Source organism: Salvelinus fontinalis, chromosome 12, assembly GCF_029448725.1.
Source record: "Salvelinus fontinalis isolate EN_2023a chromosome 12, ASM2944872v1, whole genome shotgun sequence".
NCBI lineage: Eukaryota > Metazoa > Chordata > Actinopteri > Salmoniformes > Salmonidae > Salvelinus > Salvelinus fontinalis.
The window spans coordinates 24,509,074-24,529,841 of NC_074676.1; the positions used below are offsets into that span (position 1 = coordinate 24,509,074).

The 20,768-nt window shown below is 43.8% G+C and overlaps 2 protein-coding genes across 3 annotated transcripts; one reads left to right on the plus strand and one right to left on the minus strand.

The window, feature by feature from the left end:
• The first annotated feature begins 3,573 nt into the window (after positions 1 to 3,573).
• LOC129867037 (zinc finger protein 710-like) lies at positions 3,574 to 12,038 on the plus strand. 2 transcript variants are annotated; one of them, XM_055940139.1, is made up of 5 exons: positions 3,574 to 3,724; positions 5,968 to 7,512; positions 8,697 to 8,888; positions 8,978 to 9,152; positions 9,719 to 12,038. In XM_055940139.1, exons 1-5 carry the CDS (start codon positions 3,680 to 3,682, stop codon positions 9,880 to 9,882), a joined length of 2,121 nt encoding a protein of 706 aa, XP_055796114.1. In that variant the 5' UTR covers positions 3,574 to 3,679; the 3' UTR covers positions 9,883 to 12,038. The 2 variants fall into 2 exon arrangements, with proteins under 2 accessions (XP_055796114.1, XP_055796115.1); XM_055940140.1 differs by having other exon boundaries at positions 3,575 to 3,724; positions 5,968 to 7,482.
• A 52-nt stretch (positions 12,039 to 12,090) lies between these two features.
• On the minus strand, positions 12,091 to 20,768 carry LOC129867038 (isocitrate dehydrogenase [NADP], mitochondrial-like). Its single transcript, XM_055940141.1, has 11 exons — positions 20,552 to 20,768; positions 17,070 to 17,161; positions 16,146 to 16,311; positions 15,794 to 15,954; positions 15,571 to 15,714; positions 15,083 to 15,219; positions 13,612 to 13,763; positions 13,362 to 13,474; positions 12,951 to 13,048; positions 12,672 to 12,764; positions 12,091 to 12,491 (listed from the first exon to the last, which is right to left on the minus strand). The coding sequence occupies exons 1-11, from the start codon at positions 20,664 to 20,666 to the stop codon at positions 12,407 to 12,409; spliced, it is 1,356 nt and encodes a 451-aa protein (XP_055796116.1). The 5' UTR covers positions 20,667 to 20,768; the 3' UTR covers positions 12,091 to 12,406.

The window sequence follows — 20,768 nt, forward strand, 5'->3', positions numbered from 1 at the left end:
CTTATACCTTGCTCCTCAATCAGTCACTACGATGAATGAAGATGTCTCTGAAGCACTGGCTATGTGAGCTCAATACACGGGAGGCAGGGGAACATAAACTGATTGTACAAAACATTAAGAACACCTGCTCTTTCCATGACTTAGACTGACCAGGTGAATCTAGGTGAAAGCTGTGATGCCTTATTGATGCCATTTCAATTCGTGTAGATGAGGGGAGGAGACAGCTTAAAGAAGGATTTTTAAGCCTTGAGATAATAGAAACATGGATTGCGTGTGTGTGCCATTAAGAGGGTGAATGGGCAAGACAAAAAATGTAAGTGGCTTTGAACGGGATATGATAGTAGGTGCCAGGTGCACCGGTTTGTGTCAAGAACTGCAACGATGCTGGATTTTTCACACTCAACATTTTGCTGTGTGTATCAAGAATGGTCCAACACCCAAAGGACAAACAGCCAACTTGACACAACTGTGGGAAGCACTGGAGTCAACATGGGCCAGCATCCCTGTGGAAAGCAGTCGACAGCTTTCAGAGTCCATGAGAGACAAATGTAGGTGTTCTGAGGGCAAAAGGGAAGGGGGGCTGCAACTCAATATTAAGAAATTGTTCCTAATATTTGGTATACTCAATGTATGGAGAAGGACTAACCTGAGACTGAAGAGTGTGTGGGTGTTTCTGCATGTCTCACATAATAATTACTCATCACTAGAAGTCCATCCTGACCTATGGTAGCTGAGTCTCTCTCTCTCTCCCAGAATACATTGTATCAAATCTGACTATCACTGAGATATGATACTGTTGGCTATATTATGGTTCTTATTACAGATGTAAAGAACCAGTCTGTGAGGAAATTTAAAGGAACATTTTTACAGTAACTTACACAGACACCCATGTCAAGTGTGTTGTTTAAGAGCTGTAGGGTGGTGGAGGGACCTGAAAGTGTGTGTTGATGTCAGTGTGCGCCTGTCCCTGTTCGCAGGAGCGCTCACACACATACACACACACACACACACACAGTGGAAACCCCAGTTGAGTGTTAGTAGATACACTAGTGAGAGCTGGGCCATGGCTCACTTCCCTCTGTTTCTCTCAGTATGTGATGCATGTGGAAACCTGTGGAAACACAGAGAGGAGTGACATGAGCAGGCTCTCATTATTCATTGTATGTTTCTCTCTCTATCATATTAGTGCTGGTTTCCAACAGCAGACCCATATTTAGAGAGCATTAGAAAATACGTTTTGATCAGTCATCGAAATAAAAGTACTGAAAACATGTTGGCTCACTAGTTAGAAATAAAGTGGAGATGAGAAATACCAGAGTTTTGGTACAGCTAACTAGTGCTAGCTAACACTACTTAGCTAACGCTACTTAGCTAACGCTACTTAGCTAACGCTACCTCGATACTCCAAGTAGAAATCGATACTGGAGTCAAAGTATCAATATAATATTAAGGTATGTAACTATTCATTTTTTTCTGGTATTCTGGTGTTGTAAAGATGGGGGCCTGGAACAGAGATTGTGTGTTCCTTCCCAAAACTTTTGTCGTCTTTTTCATTTTCCCCATAGGCTAGTTCTGTGTTGTTTTATGTACGTGTCCCTTGTTGTTTCTTCCATGTGGTTTCTTTGTCTTTCAGCCTCTTATCTCTTTGTTTCTTCCCTTGCTCTCCTTCTATTTTCTCTCCTATTTTCTCTCTTGACTTCCTGCTATCTCTCCCCCTCAATCACACCCTCACTCAATCTCTCTCTCCCCCTCCTTCCCTCGCTCTCACTCCCTATCTCTGTATCTGCTTCTCCCTTCCTCTCTCTATCTCTCTCTCATTCTCAGCACTCCCAACCACTGATTATTTATCAATGTTTTCAAGGTTTGCCCTTTCCTGTTATTTAGTGGAGAATATTATGCACAGCCTGCCTCCATAAGATCAGGATTAGCATGTGCTCATTTACTGTAGGCTGTGTGTTTGTGTGTCGGTGTGTGTGTTGTGATAGTAGCCCCCTGTCAGAGATGTTGATCAGTTGTTTCTGAATTAAAGAGAAGCATGTTCATAATAGCGTACCTGTCTCATTATCAAGATCAGCTCGACCACTGACTGCCTTCCCACACACACACACCCAGTGCCCAGCCCGCAGATACTTTGCCGCACTCTTTCTGAACACAGCCTGAAAGAAATCTGGAAGTTCAATAGTTAATGTCTTCCCTTGCTGTTTTTCCTTTTCCTCACTCTCTCCCTCGCTCGCTCCCTCTATCTCCTTTCCTCTCTCTCCATTCCCCTCGCTCTCACCCCTCTCTCCTTCATTCTGCACTCCCCCTCTCTCTCTCTTGCTGATGGACTCTTCTTTTTATTTTCACACTCCACCATACCCCCTTTTTTGTTCTCTTTTTCCCTCTCCTTCTTTCCTCTAGCCCTCCCTTCCTCTTCTCCCTCTTTCACTGCATGTTCTTTCAGCCCTCCCTCTCTTTATCTCTCTTCCCCATCCCCACCCCCTCTAGAGAACTCCTCCCTCCCTCCTCTTTTCTTTTCTTTCTTTCTTTCTTTCTTTCTTTCTTTCTTTCTTTCTTTCTTTCATTCTTTCTTTTTCTCTTTCTTTTACCACATCCTTTCTTATGCTTTTGCTCTCCCCGTCTCTCCTTTCCCTTCTTCCTCCTTTTTTGCTGCATTCTGTTCTTCCCTCCCCCTCCCCCATCTCTCTTTCCTCTCTCTCTTTTTCTTTCTGTCTCTGTCTCTTTCACCCCCCCATCCTCCCTCCTCTCTGCCTCACTCCCCCTCCCTCTCCCTCTTTCTTCCTTATTCTCTCTCCCCCATGTCTGTCTCACTCCCTCCCTCTCTTTCCTGACTGCTTTTCTCTCCTTTCTTTCTCCTTCTCTTTCTTTTGTCACTCATTTTTCTACTGAATCTCAGACATGGTACACTTCAAACTGTCTTGCGTTTAATTAATTAAATGTAATAAATAAAGACAGAAATATACATGTTCTCTGGAAAGTTAAAATGTTAGCATATCTTATTTGATAGTTAGCCACTGACAGAGACACATCCACCTATACTGTGTGTGCATGTGTATGAATGTGTGTCTGTGTGTGTACGTGCGCACGCACAGAGGAACTACCGATTAGATGTTATAATTGTTTGTGTGTTTGATTAGGCTTGCTAAAGGAAATGCAAAGTATGAGTGTGATAAAGAGAAGATAGGCTTGGGTTTCTGTGTGCCTTAAAGACAAACGTCTGTTGAAGGGTCATGCTGAATTGTGTGTGTGAGAAAGAGAGATAAAATGTGTGCGCTGTATGTGTGTGTGTTTGTCGGTGTGTCTGTGTGAGTGAAAGAGAGAGAGAGAGACTAGGAAGAGAAAGAAAAAGGAGAGGGGGAGAGAGATAAAGAGAAGTGAGCTGGGAGGGAGAGAGGGAGGGAGAAAGAAATGGTGTGTGTGTGTGTGTGTGTGTGTGTGTGTGTGTGTGTGTGTGTGTGTGTGTGTGTGTGTGTGTGTGTGTGTGTGTGTGTGTGTGTGTGTGTGTGTGTGTGTGTGTGTGTGTGTGTGTGTGTGTGTGTGGAGGGGGGGGGGGGGGACAGGCACAGTCAGTTCTGATAACAGCAACAGTAGGAGGAGGATGAGTCGTGGGACCGCCCCACTCTCCCACAGATATAAATAGGAGCCAGATTTTTTTTACTCCACTCAGTTCTCCTGAAGGATGAGATCCCTGAAACACCTCAAACATCACACCAGGAACAATGTGGTGAGTTGTTAGCCTAAACTGAGACTGTGATTACAATACTTGTTCAGTGGGGATGTTGTATGTTGATTTTAAGGTGGTTACACTGTCTCTCTCTAAGTCAAAGGAGATTACTTTTCTACATTCATACAGTACTGCAGCAAGAACATATTTTACAGCTAAGAGTAGATCACCAGACTAGACTACTAACTATTCTCTCCTCTCTGTCTCTGTCACACCTCTGCTAAGCTGCTAAGCTTCATATTGTTCTGATTGTTTGATATTTTGTCTTAAACCTTCTTTCACATACAACTTCAAATGTATAAGTATAGACTTGCAATTACTATCTTGCCTTTCTGTTTCTCTGTCATTTGTCTTTTTGCCTTTCATTTTGTCGTGCTTTTCTCCTTCCTTCCCCCTCTCTACCTCCCCTCCTTTCTCTCACTCACTCACTCTGTCTCTCTCTGTCTCTCTCACTCCTCCCACACCCCTCCCTCTCCTTTTCCTTTCTCTCCCTCTCCCCATCTCTCTCACATGCTCACTCAATCTCTCCCTTCCCCTCCCCCCTTTCTTTATCTTTCAGCCTCTGCATCTCATTTCGCTCCCTCTCCCTCCACTCCTCCCCTGCCCACATCTCGCTTTCTCTTTCTTTTCCTCCCTCTCCTACTTTCTCTCTCACACACACACACACACACACACACACACACACACACACACACACACACACACACACACACACACACACACACACACACACACACACACACACACACACACACACACACACACACACACACACACACACACACACAGAAAGAGAGAAAGAGATACACACCTCACTCTCTGTGTTCCTCTCACAAACACAAAGTCTGTCTCTGTCTGACTACTTTAAAAGGAGTAATTATAAATTATGTGGTTACCAGGGCATCCAGGTCTACCCCCCCACTCTTCTCTCTTTCCCTCCTTTCTCTTCCTCCCTTTTTTCTGTCTTCATCCCCTCTCTGTCTCTTTCCTCAGTATTGCATTATGAAAGATAGCAGCTCATAATCTGTTGTAGTGTATGTCCTAGACCAGGGGTACTCAACTCTTACCTTACGAAGTCCGGAACCTGCTGGTTTTCTATTTTACCTGATAATTAATTGCACCCACCTGGTGTCCTAGATCTAAATCAGTTCCTGATTAGAGGGGAACAATGAAAAAATGCAGTGGAACTGGCTACGAGTTCCAGAGTTGAGTTTGAGGGTCCTAGACTAAGGTGTATAAAGAGGCTAGGGTTTATCTCATGTATTTTTCCATCATTACACCAGGTTTGAAGGAAATTACCTGAAAGTATTGGGGTACACTAGGGACCTGCCATTTATTATGGAGCTGGAGCTTGGTTGTGCCAGCATTTAGCTTTCTTCTAGTTCCACTCTGTTTTGCCTTTTCAATCATCTAGAGGGCAAACACAATCATTTGTAGACCATAATGCTGCTTTTTGGTGTGTACCATAACAATACTCTTATGTATAAGTATTACATACTTAATCAGTTCTCCTCTCAATCATATTTCTGTCATGGTTATAACTGAGTATGTCATGTACCACCTTGTAACGGAAGCCCTGTGGCAGTGGAGGTGAACTGTGAGAGGAGACCATGTGTTTGGTGTTAGCCTACTATTAGCAGTGCAAGGCAGACGGCTAGGCTTGCTCCTCACAAATGGGACTGATAGATAACCCCAGCCTCCAGCCCAGTGATGATGAACCCAGTATGGTCAGCCTGGCCAGGGCCACTCTGGACTCCACAGGAAACTCTGTGGACAGGCCACGGAAGTCCACTTCCTGGTTGGGCCTGCATCCCATTTGTGTTCCTTATGATTTTAAAGGCTGTCAAGGAAGGAAACAGGGCTCGAGTACCGATCTGCCTTATCTCCTCCATCTAATGTTCTCTGCTGGATTCAGAGCAAAGAAGCACGACGTTGTCAGAATGCAGCTGACTGTCTCTAGCAGGCTGTAGGGAGTTGCATGAAAAACAAATGTGTCAGACCACTTCAGGGATCTTATGAACTATCAATCATTATTCCCACCACACACACCTACCATTGATTTCTTAGGAATACGTATCACTTAGAGCGATCTGACAGTCAGTCCTTGTACTTAAGCAATATGTGGCTTATACAACGGCAGTATATTATAAAGCAATCTCACAATTTTGAATACATGTCTTTGTGTGGTGTAGTCTGCTGCTGTGTGCTGACCTGATCAGTGTTGTGTGTGTGTTCTCTGTTAGGAGGAGGAGAGTGGCCGTCTGGTGCGGTGCTACCCCAAGGTGGTGGAGGGCCAGGTGGAGGGCCAGGTGGATGCAGGAACACAGACAGAACCCGTGGTGGTGCTGTCACTGGCCCAGGCTGCTGTCCTGGGCCTTATCTCCCAGAATGAGATCTTTGGCGCCACCATCGCCCCCAATGGCTTCTACATGGGCGAGCCCAGGGAGTATGGCAGGACCCCTCCTACTCCAGAGGGCATGGAGTATGAGTACGCTGACCAGCTGATTGGGGCCAACGGGGACTACCTGGCTGAGCCTGTAGGGGAGTCGGAGCACCACAGCAGTGAGAGGAGGCGCCCCGGGCCCAGAGGGAGGACCAGGAGACCCAGGAGTGAAGGAGGAGCGCCAGGGGAGCCCCCTCATAGAGTCCCCAACATACAGACTCAGGTCAAAGGGGAGCGGGGAGAGTCTGACACCCCTCCGTCCTGCATCCACATGGTGAAGAGTCGTAGCAGCCCAGGCAAGACAGATGAGCCAGCCACTCACAGAAGGCCTCTGAAGGAGGAGCAGAGCTGTGGTAACTGTGCTGTGTGTGTGAGAGAGACGTCCAGTCAGACCCAGACAGATGCACGGCCAGAGCAGGGGCCAGAGGAGAGGAGGGAGGGAGGAGGAGAGGGACAAGAAGAGGAGGTAGCTGAGGAGGAAGAAGGAGTGTTGAACCTCAAGACTGGAGGAGACAGGGGAGACAGTCCCAGTCCCGTCATGAACCGCTACTTTGAGTCCAGCGAGGTGGCCTATGAGTCTGCTGACATGGCCGTGGGGGACTATGACGAGAGCAGCCAGGGCATGTTGTGGGCTGCAGACGCTGAGGGAATAGCCAGGCGCATGCAGATCGACCGGCTGGACGTCAACGTCCAGATAGATGAGTCCTACTGCGTGGATGTGGGAGAGGGCCTGAAGAGATGGAAGTGCCGCATGTGTGAGAAGTCTTATACCTCCAAGTACAACCTGGTCACCCACATCCTGGGCCACAACGGCATTAAGCCCCATGAGTGTCTGCACTGCGGAAAGCTGTTCAAGCAGCCCAGCCACCTTCAGACCCACCTGCTCACCCACCAGGGCACCCGGCCACACAAGTGCACCGTGTGTAAGAAGGCCTTCACCCAGACCAGCCACCTGAAAAGGCACATGCTGCAGCACTCGGACGTCAAGCCTTACAGCTGCCGCTTCTGTGGCCGAGGCTTCGCCTACCCCAGCGAGCTCCGGTCCCACGAGAACAAACACGAGAACGGCCACTGCCATGTGTGTTCCCAGTGCGCCATGGAGTTCCCCACCCACGCCTACCTGAAGCGCCACCAGACCAGTCACCAGGGCCCCACCACCTACCAGTGCACTGAGTGCAACAAGTCCTTTGCCTACCGCAGCCAGCTTCAGAACCACCTCATGAAGCACCAGAACGTAAGGCCCTACGTCTGCCCAGAGTGTGGAATGGAGTTTGTCCAGATCCATCACCTCAAGCAGCATTCCCTCACTCACAAGGTACTGACACCACAGGCCCTCGCCGACCAGGTACTAAAACCCCACTGACTTGATATTCCATATATTCCATTATTCTGTACCAACCCCTGTTCTAACTCCAGCTCAGAGTATCAGAGTAGTCCAGGCTCTCACAGGGTCACCCAGGGGTCACACCAGCTCTAGAAGGTCATCAAAATCCCCGCTTCTAATGAATCACACATTTCTTGATTGATGCGATAAACCCTGAGAAAAGATCCATTGCATTCTGCTCATTGAACAACACTCTCTGAGCTGTTTCTATGAATTCCCAGTAACTTGAATTAATTAACAGGCAGAGACAGACAGGGTTAGGTGAACTCAGAGGTATATCAAAATACCTAAAGGCCGTTATTCCTATTGCCTGAACCAGTTGCAAGTGTAAACATAGCCTTCAAAATGCTTGGTTTGTTGTGTTTGGTCTGACCTACTCCAGCATGTGCTTTGTGCTGTGAGTTGTCATACAAACACATACCACCCTTCATGCCTGATGCTACAGTCTATGCTTTGATCCACAGGAGGTTGGTGGCACCTTAATTGGGGAGGATGGGCTTGTGGTAATGGCTGGAGTGGAATCAGTGGAATGGTATCAAATGCATCAAACACAAGGTTTGATGCCATTCCATTAGCTTTGTTCCAGCCATTATTATGGGCCGTCCTACCCTCAGCAGCCTCCACTGCTCTGATCTACACTGATTCATCCTAGGCCTAGAGCCTCAGTCAGAGAAATTGTAGTGTCACATTAACAGAGTATTTACCTAAATATTGGCTTACACATATTGTCACAAACAATTCTATTTATTTTTAGCATTCATCAAAATGTAGGAGTATCCAAACATTCATGTTCATGTTTTAACATGCTTTCAATACTAATCATGCACCTCTCCATATTGTGAGAGTATCACAAGCTTAGAGAGACAACACTTGGTGGTGCTAACGTGTATGTATCAAGTTTCAGCCATTATGCAAGGATTTCACATCTACCCTACAGCAGGTACACCTCTTGGACTGACCTATAATGTCTGTGTGTTTTTGTGTGAAAGCTTGATCGTCTGATAAATGACTATAACAACCACCAATCTTAGTGCTCATTTCAACGTGTAACTTGCTGTTCAAACCGTAACTTGCTGTTTATCAACAATAAAACCAACTTTATTCAACCAAATTAATTAATGTGCCAATCCTCTTTATTTTCCCAGAGTATGAAGGAATTCAAATGTGAGGTGTGTGCCCGGGAGTTCACCCTCTCTGCTAACCTCAAGAGACACATGCTGATCCACGCCAGCATCAGGCCCTTCCAGTGTCACGTCTGCTTCAAGACCTTTGTCCAGAAACAGACCCTCAAAACACACATGATCGTCCACCTGCCTGTCAAGCCTTTCAAATGCAAGGTAAGAAGAGTAGGTCTCTATAGACAGCATGGGTTGAGATCCACTGTTTCCAGAGTGTTGAAATTGAGTGTTGTTCTCTTGTGTTCCAGGTGTGTGGCAAATCTTTCAACAGAATGTACAACCTCCTGGGCCACATGCACCTCCACGCTGGCAGCAAGCCCTTCAAGTGTCCTTACTGCTCCAGCAAGTTCAACCTGAAGGGCAATCTGAGCCGACACATGAAGGTCAAACACGGCATCCTGGACGCTTCACCAGACGGACAAGGTGACTAACATTATTCATTTATACTATCCTTCAGTTATGTACCTTGTTAGTTATGATTTGATCTTGAATTGGCTAATTCAGTTATGTGATTTTTGTTCCTTGGTGCAGAATGTTTATTTCTCAGATACACTAGACATTTCAGTGGGCTCCGTGTTTCATTGTGTTTTTAGTCAGTCTGCCCTTAATGCACTTTAACTCAGCATGTATGTTATCTACTGACAAGTGTTTTGGTGCTTCTCTGCCGCTCCCCTCCCTCTGTGTTTCGCAAATATAGAAGTGCTTGGACTAGACATGCCTGTCTCTATCGGTAGAGAGGGATAGGGAGGCAGGGGAGGACTCTACTGTCCTCTATGAGGCTGGGAGGAGCTGTGTGTGTGTGTGTGTGTGTGTGTGTGTGTGGTTGTGTGGACAGGATGGGCTTGTATGTTTGTGTGTGTGTGGACAGGATGGGCTTGTGTGTGTGTGTGTGTGTGTGTGTGTGTGTGTGTGTGTGTGTGTGTGTGTGTGTGTGTGTGTGTGTCGACAGGATGGGCTCATGTGTGTCTGTGTATTTCCTTCCTCAATAGCCCCCCCTGACATAGAGAACCAGGAGGACTATGACGAAGACAACTTTGAATTCAGCGAACGAGAGAACCTGGCCAGTAACAACACACCAGACATCGCTAAACTGTCTGAATTGGAGTATTATAGCAGCTACACCAAGGGTGCAGTGCGCTACAAAACTGTATGAATGATTAAAAGACCCCATATTGAGTAGAAATGTAAACTAATAAAGGAAGTTAGTGCCACTAGCAGCTGACAGCAATGTGATGAGCTTTTACTCACTGTAAGGGCATGATTTAAAGTGGTGGAGTCTGCCCATTCGTATACACTGGAATCTGTTCTCTCGCTCTGGCATTCATTGGGAGTGAGAGACAGGTAATTTGGGATTGTAGATTTCTCATCGGTCTGTTTGTTTTGTGCTGAAATGTGACTTCAGCTCTAGCTGCCACAACATTGTGATTGATAAATGTAGTTTTCACAGGAAAAAGGGGTCATATCTGAAAATAAACCATCATCTAAACCTCTGGGAGAGATATACTCAACATACATCCCCAGAGGTGGCCTAACTCTGTAAGCACACTTTGTAGGGAAACACCCATACAGTACAGACGTGGCTCAGTGGTAGAGTACGGTACTTGCAACACCAGGATTGTGGCATCGATTCCCACGGGGGACCAGTACGAAAATGTAATCACTCACTACTGTAAGTCGCTCACTACTGTAAATCGCTCTGGACAAGAGTGTCTGCTAAATGACTAAAATGTAATAGTAAAATGCACTTACTCATTCAGAGCCATCCCCCAGTAAGTCTGTGTGGGTAAATTAGAATACAGCTGAGTATTATTGCTTTTATTAACATATATAACAATGCTTACAAGCCAGTCAAGTAAATGTGTCCTCTGTTCATGTCACTTACCAAAGCTGATACCATTCAAGCAGTTCTCATGATGGTTAGCCAACCAACTTTTATTTTTATTTACTTCTCTGTTTTACATTTATACTGTGAGTAGTTTCAACTACAGTTCTAGGTTTAGATAACATAGGATGTTCATTTCATATTCTGTTGTATTTGAAATGTGCAGAAAGAATCATTCGGCCAGTGTCATTCAGACTCCTCGAGTTGGCTGGTTCTGCGCAAGTCATCACTTTATGGCCCCATGTTACCAGCTTGATTTGAAGTTTCTGCATTGGCAGACATTTTTGTTATTGATCCCGAGTTAAATAATTGTATTGATGCAGCCCACATCTTTAAGTGAGCTAAAAGCAAAATAAAATATGTTCGAATTGCCCTTCTGATGTAGCCACCATGTGCCAAAGAATCTGACCAATGTTGGGCCACAAGGCCAAACCCTACTGCTGAGGACAATGGTAGTGTAGTGACACCCACTCTCTGCTTTGTAGAGCTAGGACATTCGATTTCACGTCCCCCAATAGCAGACTTCATGCAATTACTTTTTAGGCGTCATGCTCCCCCTAGTAGATTTTTCCAAACGATTACCACTAAGACACTAGCGCAGTTTTTTTTAGGATCCTTCACAATTCATGCCCCATGCAAGCCTTCATGGAACAGACTGCAACATTTCTCAAACGCAAACACAGCCCCTGCATACTCATTGTGGTTTTGATGGGTGAATTGCAACAGGATCTGTCCTAAAAAACTTTAGACAGAAATAAAGTGCCCTTGTGTCTCCAGGACTGTGCAATCCATCATGCTACACATTGGTCTAAAGTGATGAACGACAACCTCCCAACATGTGACAGGGCCACGGACCAAGCAGAAAATGACTTGGGAAATTCCCTATATATATATATATATATATATATAGTTTCCCCCTGTGCTTCGCTTTAAAACCACCTGCAAACTAGGTATATATATATATATGCAAGGTTTATTTTGAATTGTACACATTTGCAGCTAAAAGCTGAATTGCTGCATACAGAGGCCTACATACATTAAGAGATGTAGTATACAATAGTGCAGTCTCAAAGTAAGGTATAGTGCTGTTGTAGTACCTGCCAGTCCAAGTAGGGGGAAGGTTCAGTTTGTGACTGTATCTGGTAGATTTGCCACGGACATGACCTCTTGTCTGAAGCAGCCATTTGTTGTAACACCATTATGGTATCCATACACAATGTTGATATAGTGCGCTTAATATACAAAAATGCTCATTTCTGTGGGGGAAAAACAAGTCTTTAGTGATGAAACAAATGGGGAAAAAACTGATCTGGAACTTGAATGGCTTTCTGTGTTACACATTGGTGTGGAAATATGCTGTTGATAGAAATGTAAAATGTGTACCAGACAATACTGTAAAATAATAAATTTATTTTAAAACTTTAAAATCAGTGTGCACCTTTTATCTTACAAGATAAAAATGGAGGCAGAATACAAGCATAGGATCGAACAAGGAAGATTTATTAGCAAATATTCTTGACATCGCCTTCAAGTTTCTTCCAAGGTATAATACAGTACTTCACATAAAAATATAACCTCGGAGACATGGGGAAAGAAGGTTGAAGGAGTGCTAGATGGAACAGAGCTCTGAATAAAAGAAGGACCTAATCTGGTACACTGAATAATGCTCTACAGATGACCTCTTCCTTCAGACAATACGCATGTGGCTATCTTGACCTAAATTAAAAACAAGGTACAAAAACAGAATGACAACATTTGTCATTTGCAGGCTAGCTGTACTCTAAATTTAAATCTTTCATTTGCCCAGGGCTTTGTCCAGGTTGTTCTTGATGGCATCCAGGAAGTCCTCAGTGTTGACGTAGTGTACATTCAGCTTGCATCTGCAATCACAGATCAGAACACAAGTTACTCAGTCCTCACAGTCAGGACCCTGTCCCTGAGACAGAATTATACAAACTTCCAATAGGGAAATATGATTCCCCCCATGATTATAATACAATCCATGCATTAATAAACATGTTAGATCAAGAATTTGGTCAAAGGAATAGTAAGGAGCTCACTTGGAAAGTCCGTGAATGCAGCCGGCGAGGTCCTTAGTCATAACACCACTCTCAACGGTCTCCACACATACCTTCTCCAGAGTCAGGGCGAACCTGCAGGTCAAACAGACAAGATTCAGTAATGGGCACAACAATTGGCTTGTGAATATAAAAACACTTGCCATTTGCCTGGCAAACACTAATGGAATAGGACACGGGGACAGTACACCATTATATAGTTAGTGACAATATTAGTTAAAAATTACAAGTTGAAAATGACACACTGCATTAATTTCTTACTTGATCAGGTCAGGGTTCCCATCAAGTTTACCCCGATGCTCAAGCCCTCTGGTCCAGGCAAAGATGCTGGCAATGGGGTTGGTGCTGGTTGGGTTTCCCTAAAGGTGGATACAGAAGGGGTAAAGTTAGGTTACAGTGTACCAATGGAAATACAGATGCATTTACATAATCTGTAAAGTATGGACAATATGACTCCAATAATCCCATGTTGATGGATAATTTCTTTCATCCTATGAAGTCATTCTGGCAGCATATTGTCCACCACAAGATGGCACTGTTCATACATAAATCAAACAGACATTCAAATAGAGAGCCACTGTAATTTGACTGTTGTACGCACCACGGACATGATTTATGTTTCTCTAAATATGGATCTAGGGCTGTAATGGAAGTTAGTAGAATGAGTCTAACCTTCTGGTGCTCGCGGTAGTGTCTGGTCACTGTGCCGTGGGCTGCCTCAGCCTCAATGGTCTTACCATCGGGACATACCAGCACTGACGTCATCAGACCCAGAGAGCCGAAACCTATGGAGACCAAACAGTATGTCTGTCACCCATAGTCTGTTATAGGACTCTCTTAATCCAATCTCTACTGCACTCACCATTTGGATCATCATTTATATTCCATTTGAAATTAAACTGAGGTGTTCCTAATCCCTCACCCTGAGCCAGGATGTCAGACTGTACGTCTCCATCGTAGTTCTTGCAGGCCCACACGAAGGCACCATCGGACTTCAGCACCTGGGCAACCATGTCATCAATGAGCCTGTGCTCATACCAGATCTTCAGCTTGTCAAACTCTGGCTTGTAGTTCCTATGGACGCAAAACACATGGTAGTGTCAGAGCACTGTATTAAACATTATAACCTGGGTAGTTTTGGTCCTGGATGCTGAAGCAGCATTCCAGCTGGGTGTATAACAAACAATATACCCTTTGGTATGGAACAAAACTACTTGTTTACTGTTATATTTATGTTGGCAACCAGTTTATAACAGCAGTAAGGCACCTTGGGGTTTTGTGTTATATGGTCAATATACCACAGCTAAGGGCTGTATCCAGGCAATCTGCTTCACATTGTGGCTAAGAACAGCCCTACAGCGTTTATTTAAGCAATAAAACCCGAGGGGGTGTGTTATATAGCCAATATACCACAGCTAAGGGATGTTCTTTGCACGATGCAACGCGGAGTGCTTGGATACAGCCCTTAGCCAGGGTATATAGAGTACCACAGTATGCGTCATAATACCCATAAAACCTAGAGGTCAAAAAGGGAAATGGTTCCAATGGTCTTTCCACCATTCATTTTTCCCCATAGGGAATTTTAGAAACACTTAAAATAAGGGCTGGTGTCGTGTAGGCTTACCCTGGCGCGACGTTTTGATAACCATGTCAATCTAGGACAATGTGACGTTTCAATAGCCTGTATCCTGTATCCCCCCCCCCCCCCCCCAAATGAAATGCTGATTAGACGCTAATGTGGCTATCATAAAGAACTACAAATTCCATGACGATCTGGACGAGACTGCCCAATCGAGGCAAAAGTAAGAATCTCTAGATTAGCTAACATTACATAGTTAAATGTAGTAATTGGCAACATTTCTTTAAATGGAAGATTCCTTGAACTGTGTTGTGCAAGTTTTAAATTGACACAAAACCTGCGAGCAAAGATGTCAGCTAAAGATGACATGCAGGACCTTGCAGGAATTTGTAGTTTTGCATGATGTCTACTGCTGCTAATTAGCATTTTAGAATCTGAGTAAATAGAGCATTATAACACCTCCACTGTGGGGCTCTATAGCACAGAGGTGCCTTATTGCTATTATAAACTGGTTACCAACGTAAGTAGAGCAGGAAAAACAAATGTTTGGTCATACCCGTGGTATACAGTCTGATATACCACAGCTTTTAGCCAATCAGCATTCAGAGCTCAAACCACCCAGTTTGGCTAATATGCTAGAAACCCAATATTAGACTTTAGTTAATAAAGTGTGCATGGCTGAAGTACTGGTATTTCAATGCACAATTGTTTTATATACACAGGTCTGGAATGCTGTTTCAACCAATCAGTATCCAGGACCACTGCCCAATACATGTTGAGGCTAATGAGACCATAAAAAGCAACAAATACTAACGCCTGGTAGATTTCCTCAAAGATGTCCTTGAATCTGCCATCATAAGCTTTGAGAATGGTGTTCTTGGTGCTCAGATAGAGGGGCCACTTCTTGCCAATGGCGTACTGGAAGCAGCTATGTGCAAAGCCTGAAATAGACTGGTGGAATAGAAAGTGTACAAAGGTCTCCACTAGTGTAGCATGCAGGTCATATGAGCAGCAGTAAAAGAGGTTAACAACCTTCTATCTCTTAACCCTCAACTAGCCCCCAATTCACACTTCTATTTCCACTAGACAAGTTGAAAGTCTGCCACATGACCTCTGACGGCGTAAAATCAAACAGAATCCTGCTTGTGATGGTAAACAAACAATATTAAGGCATGTTTACAGGAGGCCAACTCACTCCATTCACTACTGCTATAATTTCATGAAGGGAAAAATCTGTGGCAAAATAAAGTCTGACAAAAAAAAAAATCTAATTGGCAAAACAAACCACAGTGCTGAACTCACCTCATCTGTGTTGTACATGCCCATTCCACAGCCACCTCCGGGGAACTTGTAGACCTCCCACTCCTGGCCTTTGCTCCCATCAGTAGGAGAGAAGACCATCTTGAATGTGCCTGGTTGGCTGATAACAAAGTCTGTTGCTCTGTACTGTAAAACAATGGATCGGTTAAAAATAACATTATTTAGATAAAAATATTAAAATCGCTCCAATTTATAAGGAACTGACCTGGTCACCAAAGGCATGTCTGCCAATGGTGATGGGCTGTGTCCAACCTGGAACAAGCCTGGGAATGTTCTTGCAGATGATTGGCTCACGGAAGACTGTGCCGCCCAGGATGTTCCTGATGGTTCCGTTAGGGCTCTTCCACATCTTCTTCAGTTTGAACTCTGATGGTAAACCACAGTTCTCACAAAACAGCGACATTTAAAACACAGGTTCCTATTGTAGGTTTAACTACAAAAATACTGCAATGTGTGATTGCTCTCTAAGCCAAGTGACCCTTAAAGGGAGCATTTGGAGAGGGAATTAAACCTTTATAGCAAAACTATAAAACACTGCTTATATGCTATAGAAATACCTTCTACTCTTTGTTCATCAGGAGTGATGGTGGCACATTTAACAGCGACATGGTACTTCTGGGTGGCGATGGCAGAGTCGATGGTGACCTGGTCGTCAGTCTGGTCACGATATGGCAGACCCAGGTCGTAGTACTTCAGCTCCACATCCACATTGGAGAGGATGAGCTGGAAAAGCAGAACATAGTGACAGGAATCAGAACTCATTCTTTCTTTACATTGTCAACTGCTCTACAGGATTTCAGACACTGTTTATGTCAGTGAACTTAGACTGATAGAATGGACGTGCTTTAGTCAACGGACGCACCCCAGTCCAAGCACATAAGGGTCAAAATTCCAGGCTGTATCACAACCAGATTTGATTGGGAGTCCCACAGGGCAGAGCACAATTGGCCCAGTGTTGTCCGTGTTAGGCAGTCATCGTAAATAAGAATTTGTTCTTAACTGACTTGCCTAGTTAAAGGTTATATACAAAAAAATAGTAAGACGTCAAGTCAATGTTTACAAGAACAATCTTTAAAAATACTATGACTTAATGCAATATAGATCGCACCATATTTATTGATAGATTTAATACTCGTATCTCCATTCATGTGTAGTGTGTACCCATATTGTTTTACGTGGGGGACAAAACACATTTAACATTGTTTGTCAGATAAAAAGTAATGTTTTTTTACTCCCATGAATCTCCATGTTCAGACTGAGCCAACGCAACATCTGCTCTCTCCAGAGGTGAGTAGCCAGTGGGTGACAAACCTTACAAAAAACCCTCCCACATCATACAGACAATCTCCCTGCACTCAGGCACATACACACTTATTCACTCTGAATCTATGCGTCAGTCAGTTTTGTGAAAATAGACTAGTCAGAGCAGACCTTCCCTGGGGCTGACAGACACCACTGTCGTCCCCCTCCCAGTTCAGCACCTTCTCTTTGATGAACTCCCAGATGATCCTGGTCATCTCATCTCCATCCATCTCCACCACAGGCTGGGACACCTTGATGCGCTTGTCCCCATCTGTCCAAAATAAAAATAAACAGTGCATTAAATGGAAACTGCCAGTCGTCACAATTTTGACCTACACACATTAGTAAGGAGCACGTTAGCCAATGTTGGCGTGTTAAGTACAAAAACTGCTTAGCACTGATTATAGCTTATCATCACATGGAATTATATATAGAAATAATACATCTGTTTGACTGCAACATGGCCCCCGAAGAACTATGAGAACTCGGGAACCTGGTCTCTATGAATAGCCTATACAGCGTCTAAAGGTCTCCGGAAATGTTCCCTGAATAGGCTCATGCTGTTTGTGAGGGTTCAAGAAACAGTTGGTTCTAAATTAGGGGAGTCATGTGATCAAAGTCAACTCATCCTACAAAGAGACTGCACTGTCATTTACACTTCATGGTTTCATCTCTCCATGGACAGTAACATTCAGCTCTCTTCATGCCCATACATACAGAATATTGACAGCAAGATATTTATATTTTCATTCATCTGTAGCGGCCATGCATCTTGCCCTTTGATTCACCCAGACTAGTAGTCCAATTATCTAGTAAAACAAGTCCCTGCTCCCACACTGCTCTGCCCTTTCGTGGCCCTGGGAGAAGGCAGGCCCTCACCCACTCTCCCAGCTAGACCATGCATTGGAGACGGAGTGGAAGAGGGGAGGTGCAGGGAATCAAGTGACTTTCTAATGTTCCTGCCAAGTCTATGCTTCCACTGCTCCCCATGACGTCCAAGAATAGTGTTTATACTTAAGGAGAAACAAAATGGCGGTATCCAGCGGGAAGGGTGAAATAACACCATCACGTGGATCTATGCTGTATGACAACCTTTATACCAAGTATACACACGAACATGAGACCTTTACTGCAACTATGCACCTGTCAAAACAACCTACTCACAACTCAGTTGGACATTAACAAACCCTCGCAGCAAAAGAGATTGTGTAAAACAAGGCCCATATAGGATAACCTTGCCCGCAAGCAAAGAACTGGGTATATACACTGACTGCTTCGCCTATTCCTTTCTCCCGCAAGCCTGTTTGCTTCATCCCATGAGAGACAATAGTTTACTTTGCGTGAAAAGCCAACACAATAGGCAAGGATTAGGCTATCCTTTATAATACTCTAGTGAACATGTAGCAGAACTCAGAAGATGTGTTTTGAGCACAAGTTTGCCAGGTGTGAAAATCTAAGTCTCTAAAAGTTAGACGGCTGGCTAAAACCAGCACTTTTACTGAAACGTCGATTAATGTGCACTGTCCCTGTAAAAATAAAAAATAAACTCACTCATATTTTTTTTAAGCTGATGATTTTGGCTGAATTACAGAACACCCTAAATCTGTCTGCACAAGCAGTATAGATCAGATTCACTGCAGACATCAGTCTGAGGGGGATGGGTGAAAGGTGATTATGAAACACTGATTATATGCAGTTTCTAACAACTAAGTGAAATCTGTAGTGACAGCTGAACTTTTGTAAGGTCAACACACCTTTGCTATGCATATTCTGATAGTTAAAATCTGTTACAATTATGTTTCTGGTCATTTTAAAACATATTACTAAAATGTAGGGCCTCTGTTCATAACTGCACTTGGCTACTCTTCAAGACGCTTTAAATTAGCAAATGAAGTAGTCATTGATTTGAAGGGATTGTGTATGGTACAAAAAGATGACCAAAACATGTGCCACTATGTAAATTTCTATGACTCACTCAACTTTTAAACTAACGTCTTATATCAAATAAAACAAAAATAGATCACTGAATTTGATCTACATGTCAATTGAATCAATGCAATACAAATCAGACCAATGATCTGTATTGCATGACCAGGCAAAAAAACATTGGTCCTAAGACATGATGTAAAATAATGTCACACCAAAATACAATGCCCTCCAAAAATAACCCATATTTTGAAAACGTTTTCCATCCATGATCATTGTTAAAAAATATATACATTTCCTTACAACCACAACAAGGGTATGTGACTGGATAGATAGTGTGTTGCTTTAACAGGACCAAATCCGTGAAACTATCTAGAGCCCCTCAATTTGATTCAATCCTCACATAACCCTATACAAACATATCAGTGACTTCTGCAATTGGGTGAATATCAGGATCCTGATGCAGAGACAGCTGACTGTAGAATGTGCAGACAGGGGAAGACGAACTGCCCTTCAATTGACCTGCTACTTTATACAGTGCTTCAAAGTCAAATAGAGGGGGCAGGACATTATAGGCCTTATAGCTATCTAACAAAACAACTAGCCTAAATAACATATTTTGGACTTTCTCATTTGAAAGTTATTCTGGAAGTTTATATAGGAGGACAAAGAGGGTCAAATTTATTTTTCCAGTGCGTGTAAAACAGCTTCCTAGATCGACTCAACAGTTCAGACATGATTTAGTTATGCTGCTGCAGAAAATAAGATTTGGTGGGCCATTGAACACTTGTGGCAGCCATTGCAGAGCGTCCCACTATAGGCTGACCTTGTGGAAAGTTTCTTAGCAAAAAAAATAGCTAGCGCTCAAACAATGGAGGTGTAAACTTTTTGGAAACAATTATATCAATGCATATTCAATATTTCTAATTGATTGACACACTTCTACAGCGTGTTTACATAGCTCACATGCCTGATTGGCATGGGCAGGTGGCTTGGGGTCTTCGATACAATTGCTGCCAATTGGTTTGGTTGCGTGGCGAATGGAAAGCGTCACATTTTTGATTCAAATATTTAGAGTATTTTTAACTAATCTCGAGATAGGCTGATTTATTTAACAGTATGTACATTCACGCTTCTTTTTAGGCCAAAGCAAATGTGATTTTTTTTTTAATGGCCAATAAAGAGTGACGCAGACAAAGAAATCTCACTCGACCCTCATCTTCCCGTCGCTAGCGGTTTCTAGGAAAGGCAGCTGACTTTGCGAGGAGAGTTAATTTTGTGACAACTAACGTTACCTATTGTGACAACTAACGTTACCTAGCTCCATTCACCGAGCAAATGTTGGACTCCGCATTAATGGGATAATTTAGCGAACTGACGAATATTTCATTATGTTAGCAACAGTTACTTCACCAACAAACAATCCAAAACTGGCCAAATGTGGCGCAAGATGCAGCCTAGTTAAAAGTAACGGCGAGAAAGCTAGACTACTAGCTAAACCACCAATGCGATTGCAACTGGGTCTGGTCTACTTTCTTAGTTCATACATATGAACCAGAAAAATATGAGTGGGAAGTCTCGCTTCCTCTTCCGTCTATGGCTAGCTTCCATACATTGAATAGGCCAAAATTATTTGACGGCGTTTTGCGATAGGCATTATACATTCCCTTTCTGTATGATTTTGTAAAATATCATGTAACCATGTTAAAGGTCGGACATTTTGCTCAAAACTCACAGTTCCTCTGTTGCAAACTCTGGCAGGTTGCAGATGGCGCGAGTACCGCGGGTTTTTTGGAGAAAGTGGCTGCCGACCTAGATAGAAAGCTGAGGACCTTCAAGTATCCAGCCATGGCTTGCCCAAATTACTAGCAGTTGATATCCGACAAACTCCGAGCAAAGAAGGGCCGAAATGAAATGCCGCTCACTGCAATAGACGCAGCACCTCCCCACTC

Coding starts and splice junctions, on each gene's coding strand:
- LOC129867037 (XM_055940139.1), top strand. CDS start 3,680: ATGAGATCCCTGAAACACCTCAAACATCACACCAGGAACAATGTG. Junction 7,513..8,696: donor CACAGGCCCTCGCCGACCAG/GTACTAAAACCC, acceptor TTATTTTCCCAG/AGTATGAAGGAATTCAAATG. Junction 8,889..8,977: donor TCAAGCCTTTCAAATGCAAG/GTAAGAAGAGTA, acceptor CTTGTGTTCCAG/GTGTGTGGCAAATCTTTCAA.
- LOC129867038 (XM_055940141.1), bottom strand. CDS start 20,666: ATGGCTGGATACTTGAAGGTCCTCAGCTTTCTATCTAGGTCGGCAGCC. Junction 16,312..17,069: donor GGGAGTTCATCAAAGAGAAG/GTGCTGAACTGG, acceptor CTGCTTTTCCAG/CTCATCCTCTCCAATGTGGA. Junction 13,049..13,361: donor ACTACCGCGAGCACCAGAAG/GTTAGACTCATT, acceptor ATCCACCTTTAG/GGAAACCCAACCAGCACCAA.